This window comes from Rhipicephalus microplus, chromosome 7, assembly GCF_043290135.1.
Source record: "Rhipicephalus microplus isolate Deutch F79 chromosome 7, USDA_Rmic, whole genome shotgun sequence".
Taxonomy (NCBI): domain Eukaryota; kingdom Metazoa; phylum Arthropoda; class Arachnida; order Ixodida; family Ixodidae; genus Rhipicephalus; species Rhipicephalus microplus.
The window spans coordinates 50,268,909-50,292,642 of record NC_134706.1 but is presented as its reverse complement, the minus strand read 5'-3'; the positions used below and the strand labels follow the sequence as shown (position 1 = coordinate 50,292,642).

General features: G+C 42.1%; 1 protein-coding gene across 4 annotated transcripts in view; it reads right to left on the bottom strand.

The window, feature by feature from the left end:
* Nucleotides 1-23,397, bottom strand: part of LOC142767450 (uncharacterized) — a 35,792-nt gene extending 12,395 nt beyond the window's left edge. Inside the window, exons 1-7 of one of the 4 annotated variants that reach the window (XM_075869143.1) lie at nucleotides 23,246-23,391; nucleotides 20,695-20,721; nucleotides 18,590-18,616; nucleotides 16,174-16,212; nucleotides 10,950-10,976; nucleotides 5,282-5,314; nucleotides 4,016-4,120 (exon numbers count right to left, since the gene is read on the bottom strand). In XM_075869143.1, coding sequence (XP_075725258.1) covers nucleotides 4,016-4,120; nucleotides 5,282-5,314; nucleotides 10,950-10,976; nucleotides 16,174-16,212; nucleotides 18,590-18,616; nucleotides 20,695-20,721; nucleotides 23,246-23,285 — 298 coding nt within the window. In that variant the 5' untranslated portion in view covers nucleotides 23,286-23,391. Of the gene's footprint in view, nucleotides 1-4,015; nucleotides 4,121-5,281; nucleotides 5,315-10,949; nucleotides 10,977-16,173; nucleotides 16,213-18,589; nucleotides 18,617-20,694; nucleotides 20,722-23,245 lie in introns of all 4 variants that reach the window. The other 3 variants (XM_075869145.1, XM_075869144.1, XM_075869146.1) reach the window with 3 other exon arrangements.
* Nucleotides 23,398-23,734: the final 337 nt, after the last annotated feature.

The following is a 23,734-nucleotide window of genomic DNA, read 5'->3' as shown; positions in this document are numbered from 1 at the left end:
CTGTTTTTCCGTGCGATGTGATTTACGATCTAAGAGTGAATATTAGGACAAACTAACGGTTATGATGTTCTGTGGATAAGATGTTTTTTTATTTTTTACAAAAACTGGCCCTTGAGGCATATAGTTTTTTGTGCGTATGTGTAAAAAATCTGTGCACTTTCGGAGTGGTTTCTAAGACTGAATGTATCTGTAGACCACAATTTTTGTGTCGGCGTCAACATTGTGATATGTCTGAATTACATAAGACCTTGCTAAATTTCATGGTGTTGTTTAGTTCAGAGTTTATATCTCTCGTACACTCTGCTAACATTGAACGAAACATACATCTTTAAAAGTATTGGCTATTTAAATGTCAGTGCCCAACAAAAAAATTACGTTTTATATATCCAAGTATGCAGTGTTGCATTATATTTTTTTTACTAAGCACTATTTAGGTACGCATTTCAAAATGCGCATTGCGGCTGTAAAGCATGACCTCTGGACAGAATTTCTGTTGTAGTTTCACGGCGAAAATCCAGCAAGTGAGACGTAAGAACACTGCTCATAGAGTGATATGAGACAACACTACTATAGGGATGTAATGAGGTCTCCCGCGACTTCACAGCGCATAGAACGCTTGTTCTAATGCCACTCACGTAATTTAATAACCTAATTCAATTATTTGTACTTTCTTTGGGTTACCAACTTACACCAGACTTGTCTCAGTCAGTCAGTCAAGAACTCTATAAAGCGTTCCTGAGGAGTTTAAACCACAGGAGTGTCCCCGAGGGGCATTCCAGTAGCCGCTACTGTAGGCGACGCCCGAGTAGGGGCGAGATCGTGGTGGTGTCTCAAGCCTCCTTTTGTTTTTGTGGGGCACCCTAATAGACCAGTATGTCTCGTAACATAACCATAGCCCAAAATATTTATTCCAGATTCAGCGTCCAGATTTGTGTAATTGTGAAGATAAGTTTTTATATGTTTCCGGTGTCCTGACGTCATACATTCCTTACAATATTCTCCTATATAAGAACTCATACATCAAACGGAAATTCAATCTTTCAAATTTCAGTTGTTAGGTGACGTCTTGTTCATCCCCCCCTCCCTCGGCTGCATTAAACTTCTTCAGTGACCAAGCCCATGCAAGAGTAATGTCCTTACTGCGGTCCGCTAACTAAGGTGTCTTTGAGACCCCTGAAATACATGGAGGATGAGCGTCGTAATATGTTGTGAATAGTGAACTGCTCTATCAATTCTATACCCACGTTCATACGGAGAAGTACAATACAAACAACATACTGGTCAGCACCATTTACAACCGCACTTTTAAAAATCAAGCCAGTTTGCATCAAACCATGGTGACGCATGGCGGCAAACATACGCTCCCAACTACGGCTATTGAAAATACGTTGGGATTTAAATTTTTTTCCATTCCCTAGATGGAGCAACGCTGGCTTGCAAACTAACACTAGCCGCGGTAGCTGACGATCCTAATACAAACGCATGTTCAATTGTATTTCATGTAAAAAAATCACATGACTTGCTTCATTTCATGAACATGATTTCAGCTCTTGCAGTGATTGTGTACTGGCCGACACGCGCACTATAAATCCAAATTTCCAAATAACACCTGTTGACAATTTACATCTAAAGCAGTGCTTTTTTGCTGCACTGTGTAATAAGTTTCGAGGTGCTGCCATTATTTGACTTTTGCGGTAAAAATAGTGCTGGCTGAGTATATCTTACAGTAGAAGCGATGCGTGCTTTGAGCCTCTCGATAATAAAACCATAAGACTATTTTATTCAGCATTCAGTCTAATACTATAGAAACGTCGCCAGAGGTAGTTCGTTTGCCTGCCACATTGCCCTGATGAATTAGGAATTAACCAAGGACATATAGGAAAAATGTGGCAGATGTTTTTTTTAGGAATCTATAAAAACCACAAGCGAAACACGTCTTCCCAGGGATTTGTGAGTGTTTTTTAGGCATTCATTCACCTCAAGGCGGAACGAATGGATGCTACAGCAACAAACTGCAACATAACGCGAAGAACGACAAATGGCAGTAGCTTCAAGCTTCCAGCGTGCACCTCACGCAGAAAGCACCCACGAAATGAGCATACACAGGACAAGCGCAGGCTAACAAATTGGCACAGGCACAGCTTGGCACTTAAAGTACCCTGTAGAAACACAAAGAAAAGCGCACGAAACGAACACACACGTACACACAATATGAGGGCGAACAACTGTTACAATTTTCACGTCTATGTGTGTGATCAGCGTGTTTCTTTCGTAAATGCGGCCATGGCAGCGAGCGAAGTGACCTTCGTGCAACACGCAACATGAGTCTGATAAGTGCGCATGCAGGAGAGATCACGCTCCGCGTGGTAGTGGCGATGCCTAGAACGCGAGGGGTGACTGCCTTGAGAGCGGGCTCAAAGCACGCTTGTCGTGCCTTATCACTACTGATAACGAAAACTCACCGAATCCGCTAAGCTCTAAATCGTATCTGGTGTACAGGGTGGCCCACTTAACTTGAGCCAAGAACTTGAAAGTGAAAGGCACTTAGGAGGCTAATTGAACCAAACGCGTACTACTCGCACTAGCCTGTAGATACTCAGGCTATTTTTTTACTTCTCCCCATACAAATGGAATATTGATTCTTAATTACCTAATTTTTTATTTATGGGTTGGAAACCCCAAATATTAACACTGAGAGGTAGGGCGCTTTCAGACATCACCGACTAAATTGTTTTCTGTACGATACGCCACGCGCTGTTATTTTTTCCACGTTTTACAGAAATCAAGCGAAACGTGAAAAGAAGCCATGTGATGGACCGCGAGCGCACTGCTATATCGTGCTGCTATAGGCTTACTTTACAACGCGGAAAAATAAACAGAGCTGAACATATCGTGCAGGAAACATTTTTGTCGGTGGTTTCAAAAAGTTCTCTACATCTCAGTGTTCAAATTATGGGTTTCCAGTTCATAAATAAAAAATTGGTAATTAAAATTATGATTTAATTAGTATTGGGAGAAACGAAAAATAGTCTGATTACCTTCAGGCTAGTGAAGCAGTACGCCATTGGTTCGATTCGCCAGTGAAGTGTCTTTTGATTTCAAATTCTTGGCTCAAGCAATGTGGAACACCTGTATATAAAAGGCTTCCTGTTAGTTCTCCTGACTATATGTGCATAGGGGCGTACTGGTTAGTGCAGCGCGCTGCTGTTCGAGAGGTAACTGGTTCGACACCCCAACGCAAAGCATTCACATATCGTTTTTATTTTTCTTTACAGGCTGTTGTAAATAGTTTACAACGTCATATCTGTAATGAAAAATACGCTGGACGCCCCATAAAACACTCTCGTGCTAAAAACAAACGCCATGAATAAAGTGCTGTGTGCAGTGTGTTTTAGCAAAGGCTTGTCCGTCACTCTGGATCAGTGATTAGCGCGCTCAACTGTTGTCCCAAAGGTCGCTGGTCGGATCCCAGCTGCAGTGGTCTCCATTCGGTATAGCCGTAGTGCTGGAGGTCCATTTACTGGGTTATGTCAGTGCACGTTGAAGAACACTACATGGGCATCTCTCATAATGGTATCTTATTTTGGAGACGTGAAACCCCGGAGATCAATACAGCATTGCTTTACCCCAGTATGGTGTCGGTGGCATTACAAATGTGACTGCTTTCTCCCATCTCCACCCCTAAAAACAGTGCGTGAGGGCCTGCGTAATGCTGTTTCAAAAGTGGGATGACATGAGACTTGCGCAATTATATGTCCTGTCTTAATTTGACTTGCTTATATAAGTATGTATTAGTCTAACACGGAAATGTAAACAATGCGCAAGTACTATATGACTCATTCTGCAAATTCGCAAAGACTCGCTAGACTTTGTGTTGTTGCTTAGTGGAAACGACATCAAAAATTCGTTTCACGCAATTTTGTGTGGTATATTTTTTACATTGTCTGTGACTGTAAAAGCCATGCACAAATGATCAAAAGTCGATTGTAGTAGTCAAGTTCCGTTCTGTGCTTACCTCGCGTAGTGGTCGTTGACGATGTGGTCGTGGTTGATGGTGTAGTTGTGGTTGCCTGTGTGGTCGTGGTTGACGGTGTGGTCGACGTTGACGGTGGGGCCGTAGCTGGCAGGGAGCCAAGCAAAAAGATAGCTTCATTTAAGGGCGAAGCAATAGTAAGAGTAGCATTTGTTTTTATCTGCTGCTACTCAGCTCTAGAAAACGCCGGTTCACAGAATTCTAATCATTTCGCAGACAAAGGTGGTTTTCGAGCTGGCGAATCTCTAATCGTGAAATTTCTCTTTAATGCGCAATGCATAGGTTGTAGAAATATAAAGAACAGAAGTGCGAAAAAAAAAGCCTGCAATTAGGAAGTGCTCCAAACTCAGCAGCAAATGTATAACACTGAGTACGCATGCCCCCTTCCAAATATAAATTTAATTCTAAAGGCGACGTGGTCGGTGAGAGCATGTTCACTTTTTTTGCATTACTCTATTACAGCCCTTGGCGTCATTCAGAGTGTCAATAGAAAGTGCCCCAGCTGCATCCGCGCCTTTGGAAATAGGGAAGACTGGATACCCCTTGAAAAAGTTGAAAAATGGTTGTGTTCAAATGTACGGACAGATTGTTGTTGATCTACCTGATGGTTTTAAACTTGTATAACCCTTTGGTTGTTCACTAGAATGAGTAGTATACTATTTTAGTCAGTGTAAAAATTTTGTACCTGCCACCTGAAATAATCCTCTTCCTGCATAATTAATGGCGTTTTGACGAGGTACATATCTGCATGTCACGCGAAATTTTGATCACTTCGTTGAGAAATGGTTGTGTTCAAATGTACGGACAGATTCTTGTTGATCTACCTGATGGTTTTAAACTTGTATAACCCTTTGGTTGTTCACTAGAATGAGTAGTATACTATTTTAGTCAGTGTAAAAATTTTGTACCTGCCACCTGAAATAATCCTCTTCCTGCATAATTAATGGCGTTTTGACGAGGTACATATCTGCATGTCACGCGAAATTTTGATCACTTCGTTTTTGGGGTTCACAGAGCACGCACCAGTTGATTTTAAGAAAATGTATATTGTTTTTTAAGCTAATGCGCCAATTAAAAGGAAAATGCAGCAGTAGTTTCTCTAAAGTACTATTGTCTTCATAGAAGTAATTTATTATTTTGACCAAATTAATTAAATCCTTCAGAACAATATGCAACATCACGAAATGGCTTTGCTTTCAGGTCTGTCAAAATGAACAATACAGCAAACTACAAGAAACATGCACTTACGTTTAGTTGTGCTCGTTGATGGTGGTGTCTTCTCTGGCATGCAAGATCAATGAAAGCAAAGTGTATTTGGCAATTACATAATCGAATATAAAATAATAAATACGTGATTCCAAACAGATCAAGTGAGTTTAACGAAGGAAGGGCAAGTGCAGATGTCTGCACTAGTAGCTCGCCTGATCTTCCAAAATGTAGTGGAAACACTTCCTTATCAATATTTCAATTGAACAATACTGCAACTGTGCCACTAGAATACTAGCTTCTAGTGCGAAGATTCAAAACAAGCTCACATCACCAAAAATATCATGCGAGCTCCTAAAAACTTGTCTACGAATTTTATTTTCAGTTTTCTTTCTTGAGCCAAACGTGAATACGTGTTCCAGGCAAGAGCGCCGAGTGGCATTCCTGCTGTTTTTTTTTCAATCATTATTGGGTAAGAAAAGACTGCTTAGTTAAATATTCGTTACAATATTTTAAAAAAATTGAATATGAGGATATTCGCAAGCTATTGCGAAGACTCGTACTTCTTCTCTCCTATGTCAATAATAGGATGTACTGAATAAGAATTCCCCCAAATATTTCACACGGAAGCAAATTGTAGAGTATTTCAAGCCAGATCCCGGTGATTTGAAATTATGCTTCTAGAAAAGCCTGTAAACCACCCCATGGCAAGAAATTTTATTGTTTGAATAAATGCACACTTTTGCATTGAGACATGCTGCAGCGTGAACCTTGCAAAACACTGTAAGAAGGAAGTTACAGGCTACCAGACGACTGACTTTGGTTGGTTTCGGTTTCCAGCTCGTTCTTTTTAGCCACCTCTCACAGAGGAGAGGGCGAGTCGTTGGCGTTTTTCAAGGCTATGCCCACCTGATTATCGTAGTATAACGTCAATGATTACGTCATTAGCACGCAGCCAAAGACTAAGAAAGTCTTCTTCCACGTGCAAGCGTACTTCACTGAACCTCCTTTCACCACTCCACAATGAGAATGCGCGCTAGAGAGAGTTGTGGTGATGTAAGTGAAGTGAAATCGCCATTTTAACCAATAAAAAAAACTGACACGGGTGACACGAAAAAGGCGAGCAGGGTAAACAAAAAGTACGCCATTTTCAGAAAACGACTGCGATCATTCAAAAGCAGGAGAATATGGAGAAGCGGAATAGATGGAGCGAGTAATGTAGTCGCACGAAGTCAGCTAAAAATACGAGCCGCGCGTCTCGGCCGTCGGGTTTGGGACCCGACACAAGGCGTCTACCTCAATCGGGGCTAAGCACACATTCGCAGAAAAGTAATCCTAAATAGAGATATCAAAATACATAAGCAGGAAGCCTAAAATAGAGCCACTGGGAGGCATTAGCCTTTAACTGAACAGCATATTTTAAAGCTACTTTTGCAACAAAAAAAAACAACCAGAATACAGACTAAGGGATGCAGATATTGTAATATATTTTTTATTCGCATATACTCACACTCCGCAAAGACTTCTGTTAAGTGCAGCGTCTTGTTTAAATAATGTCGCAAAGGGTCATATTCCCAGTTCATTCATTCATCTATTTATTTCAATAATTATTAATTTCTCACAGTACCCTCAGTGCTAATAGTGCATTACAAAAATGGGGAAGTAAGGTAACTAGTCATCTGGGCTTAAATGGTTTTTCTTGAGCAATACTTTCCTCATCACCGATGCTACCAGACCCCATTTCAGCCAGCAGTCACCGGCGAAATCAGCTCCGGTGTAGGGGGGGTCTGGTATACATAACAGCAACACATTTGTAAATTAATTAGCGACGTACGCTTACAGGCTAGAGGAGTGGCTGAAAACGTGACAAACATATCTATTTGCTAGCCACCTCTACTACGGGAACTGCTTTGTTGTAAGTGCCACCTGTGAGAACTTAACGCGCGCTAAGCGTTGCAAGGCGTCTGCTTCAAGGTGGTATCCGGGCAGGGGGCAAAGAAGGGAACGAATTTCCACCCGAAAACATTACACGTGCAGCCCTGACTTGGAGATGCAGCGACTTTCACTGGCTATGGGTGAAGACATAATAAAAATACTGATTGTTGGGGTATACCATCTCAAAACAAACATATTAATATGATACACGCCATAGTGGAGGACTCCGAAATTATGTTCAACCGCGACTTCATTATTGTGCACGTTATACTAAACACATGGAGCTTAAGCATTTTTGCCTCCATCAAAAGTGCGGCTACCACTGCCGGTATGACCGACAACATTGCCACCACAATTGCGCCATCAGCGACGTGCCGCGCTTGACAACATGCACCATTCTCTGCTTGAGGGACAACCGACACCGCATTTTTTATGCGACCGTACATCACCATCGTTCGTTTTCTCGGCATACAGATAAAAAGAAAAAGAAAACTTCATTTCTTTCATGGAAACGCGCCTCAGCTCCTGCGTGGTCGCAGGCCACACAGTACTTGATCAGGCCTACCTTTTTGCCTTCGTCTGGTAAAACGAAGATAATAGTTTTTTCGTTTCTTTGCTCTTTTTTTTTGCTGATTGAATGCATCACTCAAATGCCTGGCATGGTAAGCGCAAATTAGCGATTTTCTGAGTTTGCTGTTAGAAAACTGCGGATAATAATATTTCTGTTACTGTCATTTGTCCTGCTCTTATTATATCGTGCAAACAGAAAATTTGGTGCCTTAGAAATTGATGCCCCTCGTTTAAATAATTCTGTGTTTTTTTTTCCTAGAGCAAATAAAATGCGGAATAGTTTGTTTGACGTAATCGTAGGCAATGATGGTTTGCCGATATGGCAAATGCGCTCCATATATATTTTTAAACAGTGTATAACAAATTTTGGTGCGAATATTTTCTTGTTTTTCACTGAATGAAGTATTAATTGTTCCTTGTACTTCGTTGTAGTTTACCAATGATGTAATCTTATCCGTATGTTACTTAGAATGTTACTGTATGCTCTGTATGAATGAATACCATCTGAAATATGCCGTCTGTAATGACTCCAGAGCTTGGGTCGACAGTAATAAAAATAAATAAATTAATATATTTTCAACAAAACAAAAATAGAGAGATACTCTCATCTGTATACTACTGCAATACAATCGGTACGTCGTGAAAGGATTTCACTATTGCGGTACAAATTGATGTTTCAGCGTGCATCGATACAGAAATATAGGTACTCAAAAGTATCTCTGAAATACTATCGCAATACTTCGATGCCTCTACTCCACCCATCCTTCACCTGGGTCTACCCGAGACCTGAGCGAACTAGTGGGTACCTGTTGTTCCTGGCGGTGAGTGGCCAGTGTGCTGCTGCTGAGAAAAAAAAAAAACTTCCTGTATCAATGAACACCGGGTTTCGAGCCGAGCTCTGGCGCAGCTGTCCGGTTGGAACCAAATCTTGGATTCAGCACTTAGACACCACCGTCAACATGTTGCCTAGAAAGCTGCCAGCTATTTCATATTCTTAAGCCGCTAGACGCCGATGGCATCCTTTATCGGTCGCCATGATTCATTCTAGGGCATTTTCCTTATGACTGACCTTGGGGAGATCAGCATCGTGGTTACCTTTCTCTCCACGACCAACAGTGCACTTGCAACTGAGTACTCCAGAACTGCGTAGGAACTAAGCATGTAGCTTATGCATTTGCTTGTCAATCTTCCTCCGGCGTAGGGTGTGTTATTTCAGTAGTGTAGCGTTCCGCCTTTGTTCGTGTTTTGTGTTCTAGCATAGGTCTGGTTATGCATGTAGTTTTCAAGTGGTCTCATCCTTTAGAGTGTGTCTTAAAGCCGCGCCTATGACATTCCAAAAATGAGAGAACCTGCACGTTGTGTAAAACAAAACGACAGCGTGACAGGCGTGCGAGGCACTGGTGAGCCATGTACCTTTTAACAAGCGTTAAAGCTTAGGGGCGCACCTTCATCATTGAGGCTTTCGTTTGATCACTACAGGTTCTGCTGGTAATCTCAGAGCACAGGAAATAAAAATGCGCACTGCGTGGCATAAAGTCCCGTCACCATTATCAATGCAATGTTTCTTACTGGAACTTTGGCAGGTGCATTTCCGATGGAGGCGGAAATGTTTTAGGCCCGTGTGCTCAGATTTGGGTGCACTTTAAAGAACCCCAGGTGGTCGAACTTTCCGGAGCCCTCAACTACGGCGTCTCTCATAATCATATGGTGGTTTTGTATCGTTAAATCCCACATATCATCTTTCTTACTGGAAAGGAACAATCAACAAGTTCGGTGGTACGCAATGTTGCCCATGTTCAAGATTTTATCACTGTTCATGTGACAAAAATTACACATGTGTATCAAAAGTGTCGTGGGAAACGTTTCCCGAAATAGAAATTCTGCGCGGCATGTAATGTGGAAAAAGAGAGACAAGGTGGAAGACTACGAACTGTTCTGCCTTCGATTAACGCGCTGTAGTAGCAACCCAAAGAGCCAGGCGTCGGTTTATTGTTTTGATTGATTGATTTGTGGGGTTACCGTCCCAAAACCTTCATATGATTATGAGAGACGCCGTAGTGTAGGGCTCCGGAAGTTTCGACCACCTGGAGTTCTTTAACGTGCACCTAAATCTGAGCACACGGGCCTAAAACATTTCCGCCTCCATCGGAAATGCAGCCGCCGCCGCCGGGTTTCGATCCCGCGACCTGCGGGTCAGCAGCCGAGTACCTTAGCCACTAGACCACCGCGGCGGGGCCCGGTTTATTGAAAGTAAGCCTGTTTTTTTACAGAACGACAGGCTCAATTTTTTTCAAGTGGTGCGATTTTATTCAAACGGAATCGCCGTGGTCTGCTGCACGAATCAACGAGGTTGTTGCGGGGTGTATATAATATCAGAAACTTACTAGCCCCTTCGTTTTCCAAAATATTCGAGGCGCATTTTAATTGCAAAACATGACGGGGTGATTCTAACGATTTGCAATGAAATTATTTTCAAGAGTCGAGCGCTTTTTCAGCACGCTAATAGTGACACTTTACTCAACATTTAGGCGAGCAACCTAATGGCCCCAGTTGTTTCCTACCGAAACCAGTAACAAGAAAGGCATGCAATGAGTCTTGTTTTATATACTGCTGCCTGTCACAGCAGATGGGGAGCTGAGTTGTGGCAACGGCGTAGAGCCAACTGGTAACGTAGTCACGCTGGCCATTCTCATTTCAACCCGGACAGAAGGTGAAAAGACATCAGAACACTAGACTATTGATATTAACAATGTTTGAAGCAGAACCAGGATCACCAACTGAACAGTTTATGAAGAAAACTTATTTTTCCATGGCTGGCGTAAATTATTTGCAACGGCATCCTTTGGCTACAATATAAAGGAACTTGCAAAAAAGAATTACTGCTATAGCTGCAGAAATATTACTTTAAGTCTCCTTATAGTATGCAAGATTGCTTGAACGCTAGATCAGATTGTCCACCAATGACAGCGTACCCACTCCAACAGCACCAAAGATTAGGTGAGACAATTATGTTGGTTGTATGTGACCCGTAACATAAATGCGAAATAGGGTGCTTCTAAAGTTACACCAGTTTAGAGCAACAAGTGACAATCTATAGTTTTGTTTTTCGCCTACACTCTTCCCTATGCCCCTTCGCAATCAAGTGACCATGCTCTTGGGGTGTCTGCTATGTCAAGATCTCAAACAATGAAACTTTCTTACATACCTGTGCTTGACGTCGAAGAGTTCGTGGCTGCAAAAGTTCAAATTAAAAAAGAAATACATTTGAGTCTTTTTTTTGGCACCTTGGCATGTACGTGAGCCGCCACAGATATGCTAGTTGTCAAAGGAACACTTTTGTCCCTGACTTTCACACAGAACACTATGTAGTGTTTAACTGGAGTGTATGTTTATCATAAAAAAAAATGGCAGATCGATGATATGCGAAGCACGAATGAGAAATGTTTATATGTCACTTAAAGTCAGCAGAGCGTTACGGTGTGCAGGTAAATAATGCCCTCTATGACTTTCCTGTCAAGATTATCATGTTTGGATGTGTCGTTTACCTTCGCTATCTATTCACGTCACGTGATACCAAATTTAGTATATGTAGAGCTAGCGAAACGGCCGTGACCACATTATGAGCATGGTATGTTGTCATGTTCTTACATGAAACACGTGTCAGGATTATCATGTTTGCACCAGTCATATACTTTCGACATCCATTGAGGTCACGTAACACCTAAGTTGGTTCATGTGGAGCTATCAAAACGGCTGCGAGCACAACATAAAGGACCCAATATACCGCAATATAGCGTTGACGCTCGCGCACGCTGGGAACAGCGACGCTACATTAGCAAAGCGCGAGCACTCTATATTCTGACGCCAGGTGTGGCTGGCACGACCAGCGTCCGTTGGTGTGGCTCTACGACAACCGGCTAGAAATGCGACATGCTGCATTTCGCACCGATGCATAACCCAGACAGCACTGCGTCTCCCTCTTTTTGTGACAGAGGGACGCCGGACGCGCTGAAACGCGCATACGTCAAAGCAACGCAGCGCAGCACGCACTTGCGAGTATATGGCAGGTCCAGTGCCTTGCGTATCAACGATTCCCCTCCCAATCTCAATGAAGCGGAACACGAGGCGGCGCGAGAACTATCCAACCGCGCCTCCCCGGGGATGCGTTCAACCGGTGAAGGGGATAACCGGGAAATTCTTGCAACCTATAACGAGCTCACTAAACATTTCTACCTGTCTAGAAGGATTTTCCCTCCACCTCACAAAAATCTAACCCGGCCACAAGCACTTACATTAAGGCTTTTGCAAACGCGGATGTAACCTACTTTGAAAATGTTACACATCATGTACCCTGACCTATACCCAAGTAATCTTTGTCCAAATTGTGGGGAAATAGCTTCATTAGAACACATGCTCTGGCAGTGCACCAAATTCGCTCATTTATCGAACATCACCTCTGCCAGATGGGAGGCGGCAATCCGCAGCTCGTCCTTGGCAGATCAGCTCTGGGCTGTCCACCAAGCCCGCGAGGCGGCTTAGGAACTTGGCATCTCAGTCCCCACGTGGGAGCTGCCCGCAACACAGTGATCTGTGTTTTGGAGGACCAAATAAAAGTTTATCCAATCCAATCCAGTGCCTTGCGTAACAACGGCGGCGTGACGCGACAAAATGAACGCCAAAGAGCACGCACACCGCGTCAAGTCTAAATGTATTGGCGCCTTGACTGTGGCATGTAGTCATGGTGTCACATCACATGCATCACATGATTATCATGTTTGCACCAGTCACATGACTTCGTCATCAATTGACGTCACGTAATACCAAAATTTGGCCTATGTGAAGCTAGCAAAACGGCCGTGAGTGCATCATAAATGTGGCATGTAGTCATGTTGTCACATGACAAGCAGGTCGTCAATATCATGTTTTGATGTGCCATTTACCTATTACGTCCGTTCGCGTCACCTAATACCGAGGTCGGTACATTTGAAGCCAGCGAAATGGCCGCCAGTGCATCATGAGCGTGGCGTGTAGTCATGTTGGTACATGACACACATCTCATGATTAGCATGTTTGCACCAGTCACATACCTTCGTCATCCATTCACGTACCGTAATGCCAAATTTGGTATATATCACGCTAGCGCAACGGCAGTGAGCGCATAAAGTCGTAGGCGGATAGATAGATAGATAGATAGATAGATAGATAGATAGATAGATAGATAGATAGATAGATAGATAGATAGATAGATAGATAGATAGATAGATAGATAGATAGATAGATAGACAGACAGACAGACAGACAGACAGACAGACAGACAGACAGACAGACAGATAGATAGATAGATAGATAGATAGATAGATAGATAGATAGATAGATAGATAGATAGATAGATAGATAGATAGATAGATAGATAGATAGATAGATAGATAGATAGATAGATAGATAGATAGATAGATAGATAGATAGATAGATAGATAGATAGATAGATAGATAGATACGCTCAAAGTCGCCGAAGTTCGCTAAGAACTGCTTCGCATTTAATATGGTTCATAATAATACTCGGCTCTGAAGCCGATCAGTTAAGCAAATGTGAAAGGTGGCACTTGAAGATAAGTTATATTACAAGTCAATGTAACCAAATAATTACCAACTTATGAACCGCTGGTGGCTTTTAGCATGGTTTATCTCGGAATGCGTGTGCAAATACTTGTACATATGCATAGTCATTTCACATTTTCCAATTGTGGGAAGCTGTGTACTAACACGATGAAAATAAACCAGAACCCCATTGTTGCCCCGCCGCGGTGGTCTAGTGGCTAAGGTACTCGGCTGCTGACCCGCAGGTCGCGGGATCGAATCCCGGCTGCGGCGGCTGCATTTCCGATGGAAGCGGAAATGTTGTAGGCCCGTGTACTCAGATTTGGGTGCACGTTAAAGAACCCCAGGTGGTCGAAATTTCTGGAGCCCTCCACTACGGCGTCTCTCATAATCATATAGTGGTTTTGAGACGTTAAACCCCACATATCAATCAATCAATCAGAACCCCATTGTGCGTTACTTCTCGGCTCCTCAGATTTGCATTCATTGGGGTCTTGCCTGCACGACTACAGTAAATCTATAACCCACTTATGAATGCATCCTGAATAAGTGATATTTTTTAACGGCCATTCATAAAAGTCACACATTTCTCCCATCACAGCTATATACATAATATATAAGAGTGTTTGTTACCAGCTCTTGGGATGACAGTCGATGACAATACTTACTAGCCTATACAGCGCATCAGCGCATTGCTAATCGTCGTGTTCAAACCAGCGTTTTGTTTGTCGATCCATTTAAGCCTGTAGATGACTTCGAAACACGGCTTTTTTCCCATATTTAATACTTACGTGGAGATGAATATAAAAACTCCAAACGGGATGCTCTTTGCTGGTGCTGTCATGGCGTGAGTGCGATGATGCCTCTACAGATACGTACCGTAAGCGCAGGCAGACGTGTTTGTAGCAGGTGGCAGAAAAACAAGTCAGTACGACCTAATGCGTGACAACCCTATTACGATAATGTGTGAATTTCTAAGTAGTGTGTGTCGCGCAGTGCCTGTTTAAGGGCATCGAGCCCTTTTAATAGGTGACAGCTCATGCTGCGCACAACCGTCCACTGCTGCCTCTTTCTGTGTGATCGTTAGGCGTGCCATAAATACGCGTTGCTCGTGCCCAGCACGCGCGTCTTAATCCGTAACTTTTAGCGGGCCATCACTTTGGTGTTTTGCGCTTCATGTGGACTAACATAATAATTTTTTTCTATTGGCTGTGTTCAAATACTCACCGTTGACGGCTAAATGGACAGCTAAATGGACGGCGGCCATCTTAAGTTCAATTCCAATTCTCACGTAGCCGGCAAAGTAGACAGCTCCGAGAAGACCGAATTGTAGGCAAATACGATGCAGGCTCCATTGCTGTCTAAACAAGATGGCGGCTCATCGAATCACTCAGATAGATCAAATCTCGCCAGAATGGCTGTCTGCACACAAGCAGACGCTTTTTCAGAAGCTTAATGTAAGTAAAGTTTATTAGGAGCCAAGCTCCTTAAGGCGTGGGTTGTGCGTCCCCTGTATGTAGCCACCTCTCGTTCATTTCTAAGTATTACGCTAGCCACCGCCCGATCTAAAGGGTACAGCCATATCCATCCATCCATCCGTCCATCCGTCCGTCCGTCCGTCCATCCATCCATCCATCCATCCATCCATCCATCCATCCATCCGTCCGTCCGTCCGTCCGTCCGTCCATCCGTCCGTCCGTCCATCCATCCATCCGTCCGTCCGTCCATCCGTCCGTCCGTCCGTCCTTCCGTCCGTCCGTCCATCCGTCCATCCGTCCATCCATCCGTCCGTCCGTCCGTCCGTCCATCCATACATCCATCCATCCTTCCGTCCGTCCGTCCATCCGTCCGTCCGTCCGTTCGTCCGTCCGTCCATCCAAAAGATGCAAGATGTTATAAACTAGACGGCGGTACGTGTAGTTGATTATGAAAGATGCGAGGTGTTATAAAATAGGAATGATGCCACATATGGCGCGTGTCATCGTTCGATATAGTGCGGCGACGTACGCTAGGGGGAGCGTTGCAATAAAATCGAGTGGGCAAAATGTACGGAGGATTCATGGTTTACCAGGTTTACCTCCGGAGCTTCGCCCACTCATCATCATTCACTTCGTGGATATGGCGGCATTTTTTGTTTTTTATTTCAACACGAAACTAGCCAGAAATTACAACTGTTACGTTTGTTTCTTTTAGGTTTTTCTTTTTTTGCACGCGAGACGACGCATCGTCGCGTAAAAGCTGTCAAAACGCGTTCCAATTCTCGGACGAGCTTGGTGCGGTCTTCTAAGCAGTCTGCGTAGACTGTCTACGTGCTGTCTAAGAATTGGAACACAGCCATTGTAAGAGCGTCGAGAGAGGCATGCAAGACTTCTAATACAAATAACATTATATACAGGCCCTATGAGCACGCAGTGGCTGCTAGCGTAGGGGGGGGGGGCACGGCGTCTTGAATTTCTATTAATTTACTTTTTTATTTTCAAGCACTTTTAATTGTGTTGCTATTAGACACAGAATATTTTTATAAGAATATTTTTATAAGTGTGGTCGACTGCACTTGTGTTGAGTGTGCACACAGCCATTGTAAGAGCGTCGAGAGAGGCATGCAAGACTTCTAATACAAATAACATTATATACAGGCCCTATGAGCACGCAGTGGCTGCTAGCGTAGGGGGGGGGGGGGCACGGCGTCTTGAATTTCTAATAATTTACTTTTTTATTTTCAAGCACTTTTAAGTGTGTTGCTATTAGACACAGAATATTTTTATAAAAATATTTTTATAAGTGTGGTCGACTGCACTTGTGTTGAGTGTGCAGCACACTGAAAAACTCACCACCGCTTTGTCCATTCATATCACCGCATCCAGGTGCATCTTTAACGCAGAGAAAGACAACACAATATATAGTGACTTTAGAGATATAAAATGTCACGATTGACAAATAAATGTAACACCACTTTGCAACAAGTAATAACTGAATTTTACAAAACCCTTAGTCATTAGCAATATTACAAAACCAAATACAGTGAGTGGTTGTTATGGAAAAAAACAATAAAACAGGAAGACTCATGAAGCAGTAAGTAAGTATATGCCCATATCGCATGGTTTAGCCTAAAGACAAGTACAGGCATACAGCTCATAACATGCTAAAGCCTTCGTACACATGTCGACTATGCATGTATATTATTGCATATAATATGCTAATGAAGCAACCCAGATGGCTTCACGAGGTTTGTATCATGTCATTTGAGCTCTTGTTTTTATTAGACAGATGAAATGCGCGCTACGAACGTTCATGGCATCCAATGCCTTTCTTATTCATCATGCGTTTGCATTGTTTCCGCTACACTGATCTTCTAGCAAGAAAATAAAACGAACACCATGACATCATGATGACACCTTGTCATGTGCGTTATGAGGAACTAGGTGTGTATTTCGTGATAGGCTAGTCTTAACTCACTAACGATGTCGCTCATTCACTAGCGCCACGTGATGAAAATTTAGGTATCTGCCTATTTTATGAAACGAACACGGGAGCTGCAAGGCACCTTTCTTGCATTTCGCTACGTATGTGACATTCTCAACACAATATTCATGTGATGATTTGTCAATAGTGTGATTAAAAAAAACTGCGCTGCAGTTAGTGTGAAATACAAGGTTACAGAGACGACACGAAAAGAAGCTGATGATAAAAGTGCTAACTATCAACTGAATTTACTGAAAAAAACTTTCTGGTCAGACTTCCAGTAGAGGAAAAAATCAGTTTACGACAAACGGGGGACGTGGGAGCGGAAATCTTGCTGAAATGTCTTCAAGTGCTACTCGTGGGCTGATAGCGTAATCTTTTTTTCAATAAATTCCGTCGGTAGTCGGTATTGTCCCCTTTGTTTTATGTCTTCTCTCTAACTCTGTATTTCGCAATAACTGTAACGCAGTTTCTTAATCATGAAGAACCAATTAGCGAAATACCCCACTTTGCTCATGTTGTCAATGGTACCAATTCTTCGCTGATTTGATGCGAATGTCAAGTTGACGGAACGGCCGCGTGAGCAAAAAGACTATGTTAGAAAAGTCCAGGCTTGCATGGCGTGATGTTCATGTGATATTATCTCAGTCATCTTGCTCGTCTGGTTATGTCCTTCCATGCCTAATTAAAGCTTATGAAGATATTAAAGCGGCTGTGAAAACCCGTCTAAGATGTGATTATTTCCTCTCGTTCCTCTCGTTCGACACAAGAGGAAATGGTAAGATGACAACGTCTAACGTACACTATTGTCACATTGTCAAGAAATTAAATGATAATGACATAACAGTGAAAATGTCGCCAATACCTTAAACACTTTAGGCAAGCTTTAGCACGTGAAAACATATAGCACTAAAAGCACATTGATATTGGCTAGCGAAAAGACGGAAGCGCGAAAGCTCAAACTTTTTCGTTACTTATGCATGCTTCACAAAGCATCGTAGTTTAATTTTTGGAGCTCCCTGCGGAGAGTACCACAATCTATGTTATGAAATCACTATGGCTATAGAAAATGAATTTGTGCTGTAACCTTTGTGATAGCCCTCAAGTGCGCTGTGAAACATCAAAGTTTATTGTGTGTTGAACGACTCTACAGTAATATTCTTTATCGTGTGAGAAATTCGCCTTGTAGAAAAGTAAAAAATTGCAGTCCTTGTCAACGCACTTGAAATTGTGGTGTTTGAGCGGAAAATGAAGTTTTCTATGATTTATCTTTGTATGTCTCCATAAACAATGACAGTTAGGCCGATCTGCTCTGCCAAGGCCAAAGTGACGCCATGAATACTTTGCCCTAGTTCGCAGAATGTGAGTGCATCACTAGAATACCAGAATTTCGGTCCTCATATTTATTCATAGTGTCATCTTCTAAGGATTATCTTCTTCTTTGCTGCACATTACTTGCATCTTATATACAGCAGGTAACACACTGAAACACCACAAGAAAGGTTATGAACTGATTCATTCACTGTGACTACACAAAAATCATTTCTGCTTTTTGTTTCTTGTCTCTCTGATTTAAATACATACACATGCTTTTCTAGTTGTAACAATTAATTTAGCCGGAACATTCTAGTTTGTAAATACAGTGTGTTATAGTGCAGTATATCTGTTTTTCAAAGGCACACGTATTGCGTTCATTTTTTTATTCGTATTTATAAAACAAAACCTCAACCAGATCTTGGTTGTTCCACCATAAGAACCTGTAGTGAATGTAGAAAGGAAACTCACGAGGTGGATTAGCATCCATCGAGACACCTGCGAAACACACGCACGAAAATCTGCTTCAACAAATGACTGCACCATGTTCAGCGACCATCTTAGTTCAAAGCTACAAAATAACGTGTACTACTCATTAACCACAAAGCTTGTTCAACACATCGTCATTGCTATAAATAAACAGGTGGTTCGGTACTAACTTCGCTCCCTAATAGTGACAACTATTAAGCCTAAGGTTGCGTACTTTAATTAAACAACTATAGGCCAACTTTTAAATGACTCATTTGAAATTTTGTAGAGGATATCATTAAAAACGTCACAGCTCTGGCGCAAAGGCAAAGCAATGAACGTGATAGCAACAAATTGGAAGGTCATGCGCAGAATGGAAAGCAGATCGAAACGTGCCCCGCGTTTCTCACGCACAAAAGACGACCGAAACGTACACACAGGTACAAATGCACGCGAATAAGCGTCTCAGTTGTTACTTCACTGTATCGGAAAACCGCGCCCTTTTCGCAAACAGAGACTGCAATGATTGCAGGGATCTTTGTGAGCCTGGTAACTACAACAGAATCGTTCCAGGTAAAGCCCGAGGTCGGTCAAGACGTACGATACTCCCCACCGCGGGATAAGGGCACGCGATAGAGCCCCCCCCCTCCTGCTCTAAGCAGAACAAAGTACGCCTGAGAGATAAGAGCGCGTGGCGCCGCGCGATGTGGCAACACGCGCTCATTGCGCCATGTTTTTGGTAAGGCTGAAAACACGATAATTTCCCCCTTCAGAGACGCCCATCAGCTGCGGTAAGTAGTAGATACAAATAGCTTGCTATTTGACCGTTGAACGACGTGCTCCTCTGTGGCTCAGTGGTTAACGCTTCGTACTCACGAGTCGGAAGACCCATGTTCGATTCCACGCGCTGGAGTCTTTTTTCAGGATTTTTTTCTTTCTTGCATCTTCATCTGTATAGATACGTGCACGTATACGTTGAGTGAAGGCAACGCTGACGCCGGTGGCAAAATCCAGCCGGGAGTGTCCATATAACTGCTACCGCAATAAAATCACGTTCTGGGGATCTGCCCGAGTGACTGTCTGGCCATATTCTGAGAACAGTGCATGTAGTCAAGCTTCATAATGAAGGAGTGAGAAACGCTTCGCCTCCCCATTCCCACGATCAGACTACGGCTGTTGAGCTAGCATGCAAAGAGGGCACCAGGCTCGGCTAGGAAGCCCCTAGGTTGTACAACGTAGCGGAAAGTTCCTCACAAAGAATAAAGTTGTGTGTACTTTGACCTATGAATCAAGCTTATTGGTCGACACGAGCTAGGCTGTTCTGGGTGTAAAAGCATTTATTTATATCCTGAAAGTCTCATTGGTACATTAATATTCAAAATCAAAAATGAAAACCAGCATGATAGAAAACTGAAGTGCCGAAAAATGGAGGCAAAGATTATACTTCTGATATTAAATACTATGAGGACTGAACGCTGAGAGAAGCTTGGTATTCTATAACAACAAAAACTGTGCGAAAAAGAGACAGGCACACCCAATGCACATGCACAAGTGCATTGCATGTGTCTTCTGAGTTCTTGTCTATTTTTTGCGCAGTTTTCCTAGTTCTTATAATAATAATTCAGTATTCTGGATCTACTCCATTGATGCAGATTTAAGACTGACAAACTGATAAAAGAATAATTTAGCACAAACCTACTGAATACTTTCCGTGATTGTAATGTCAGTAAAAAAGCTAAGCGTTCTAGACGTGAGTTTCCTCCAGTATCAATTTATTATCGCGTCGCCTGCACCAATAGGAGCTAATAATGGATTCACTGAGGGCCAACACATACCTTCAGCGTGCGCACTGTATTTGGTACACATGTTTTGAGATGTCCGTTGTGCGTATGAAATATAGTAATAAACTCTAAACTGCAGTGATTTTTAACAAATCTAACATGAATTGTCTGAAAACACATTGACGTGATTATCTCGGTTTGAACAGAAAAGAAGAATTGGGTATCCATATAGGACCACTTTTTTCTCATTTTTTGTTCCACGAGAACACCAAATCATTAGTAACCGTAAATCTCCTTTGAAATAATGCTGAATAAATAAGGACTAACCATTTGAAGCATTTTCCTGCGAGGATGCTGTAATGGATGATAAGACATGTTTTAAAATGCGAATCAATATTTCTTCTACATATAAAAGCATAAGTCACAAAACACTGCAGATGCGGTGTACCGTGTAACTGATATTTTCAATCAAATCCTAAAGAAAAAGAGACTCATCTCGCGAGTGAAGATTTGGATATAAATATACAAAGAACAAACAAACGTTTTTCATCAAGCCTAGCATGAATATGCTACACAAGATACTATACTATTTCATATCACTTCTTTTACGCACACATAATCACGCTAGGCTTTGCGAAGAACACTCAGTGTCATTCCAGTGTAAACATATTCCTGTGGGCCTATCTAGTTGGTTACTTTTGAAAAAAAATAACATCTTAAGCAAACTGACATGTTGTCATCATTTGTTCTGAAGGGAAATATATAGAGCATTCGAAAGCAATATTTTCGCAATATCGGAGCTTTTTTTAATGGTTCACAAGTTTCAAAGGTTTCCACAAGAAACATTACAGCTTGAGTCATATCTCAAAGAGATGGCGGAGCTGATGGGGTGGTTTTGCACGAGTGATGCCGAGCTTGCAAGAAGTGGGAAACTGAGCAGCCTTCTTTTACCGTTTTGTCAGTTTTTTTTCTCATTCGCCATTTCTTCCTTTTTCCCTCTCTCTCCGTTTTTGTGTCCTTTTTACTTATCTTACTTTGTGCTCATCCTTCATTTTTGCACCATTTTTTTTCTGTTTCTGCCCTTTTCTCTGTTTCCATTTTTTGTGTCACTTTCTGTTTATTGCTCGTTTCCTCTTTGATGTTTCTACATACTTTTTTCTCTGTGCATTTATTTTGATGTCTCTCTCTTAATCTTTATCCTTAATTCTTTCTTCCCTCTTTTTCTGCCCCCTCCCACTCATGTCTTTCCTTCCACCCTGACTTCCCTTTCCTGCTCCCTTCCTATACGACACTGAAGAAGGTTATGTTCTGCGGGAAGAGGGAGAGAGAGCTCTTCATTGAAAAGCAGAGAATTTAGCCGGCGTGTGTATATTGCTGACTTGCTACTCTGCGTGGGGAAGGGGTTGGGAACCTAAAGACAAGAAGAGTAAACGTTTGGCGCACTACAATAAAACAAAATCGACGAATGAAGAATGACACGGGAAAACGCAAACGCTTGTTCTGTCGCATATCGTTTTTTCTCCGTGTGATATTTGTTTCATTTTAACGCGCAAAGACTTTACTTTGTTCTGTGAGGTGCCTAGATAGCATAGTGCTTAGGACGCTGGCTTTCAAACCATGGATACGCGGGTTCAAATCCTACCGGAGGATTGGTTTTTCACGTCTCTTTCTCTTTCACTTTCCTCTGATCTCTTTCTCTGTTCTCCTGACCTACTTGCCTTACGCTACCAATTCGGCGCACGTGTTATAAAAGTGAAGCAAAAAACGTCAGAAGCGGACAGAAAGAGCACGTGGTGTTTGGTCATGATTGTAGTTTTGGGTGACTATAGCAATTTTTTCTGAGCTGGAACTGCTTCGCTACATAAATAGAATACTCACTGGTCCAAAACAGTGACTAAATAATTAATTAGAAGGAATTTGCTCTATTACGCAAAAGACATGAACTTGCACAACGCAACTGTACCTAAGATATTATTCTGTTACTAGGGATAGAAAGACACCTCATCTCAAACCAAATAAAACATTTTACTAATATTGCACGCAATTATTTCGTGCAAGAAGAGGTATTGTGCCAGCCGTATTATTCAGTGCTCTATTTCTAGAGCCTAAAAAATATACTGCTTGTTTCAGGCCTACATTCACACTTTGTATACAAGTGAATAGCATCAGAAAAATAAGAAAAACTGCCAGTGTTAAGGTGTCGCAAAAATATTTCCTTCCAGACTGAACTTAAGTTTATTACGTTTTTGAGAAACAGAACTTAAGTTTATTAGGTTTTCGAGAAACATAGGCGGAATAAATGTTCAAATCAGTCTTTAGAGCTTAAGCTTGCAAACATAAGTACCATGACTCAAGGAAAGGTCATTTTACTTCCTTTTTTTAATTTCGAGCTATACTGGTCATGGACACTGGCAGTGGTAGTTGTTAACTACGGCACCTTTGTTGTGATATCGCAACAGCCTTCGCTGTAGGAGATGCTGCATGCGCAGTATCAGAGGCGGCAGGGCAAGCAAAAGCTATATAGACAAAAGGAGGGGTAGGCATGAAATCTCTTGATACACCATGGAGGAGAAACCATCTCGCACAAAAGAAAGATCAGCGAATACAGTAATTTTTTCTACGTTCAATCGCAGTTTTACTGACAGAGTATACCCGTCAATTGTCAATTTGTTTGAAAATCTCATAACTACAAACGTCAATGGTCGCGAAAAGTTTAAAAATTCTGTTTCGAAATGTAACTGTATATGTATTACAGCGCTGTCCTAAGAAAGTTTTGATATAACATGTTCACAAAGGCACAATTGCCATTCTTTTAAACAACGCACGCACAGGGCATGCATGGAAACAAAACCAAGTTATATCGACGTTACAAACTTACCTACTGCAATCAGAAGAAACAAACACCACCACACATTCATTGCCCCCTTTCGTACGTAACTATTGGGAAAAGAACGTACAAAACTGCTAAAGGCCGTGGCTATATATTCTACAGACGCACTTGCGCTGTTTTATTCAGAACTCAGGTTGATACTGCCTGTTCTGTATAAAGTTTGAGCTTCGTCATAGTTCAAATCAAAAGTACTTCTTAAACAATTCATTTCAGATTTCTGACAAATGCGTGTTATTTCTTTTAGTTTGCTCACTTGTAGTAAGCAGTGTCTTGTCTCTTTGTTGACCTGACTAATCTTCCCGCTGCTGGCAAAGTTCACAATGTCCCTAGAATTGAGATGTATGGACACTCAATTGTTTTTTTCTGTTACTAAAGAATATCCCGAACACCAATTGTTTTTTTCTGTATATGGTTTGGCATGCAACAATCCATCCCACAGTGAAATCAGCAAAAAAAGCAATATTTTTGCGCATTGAA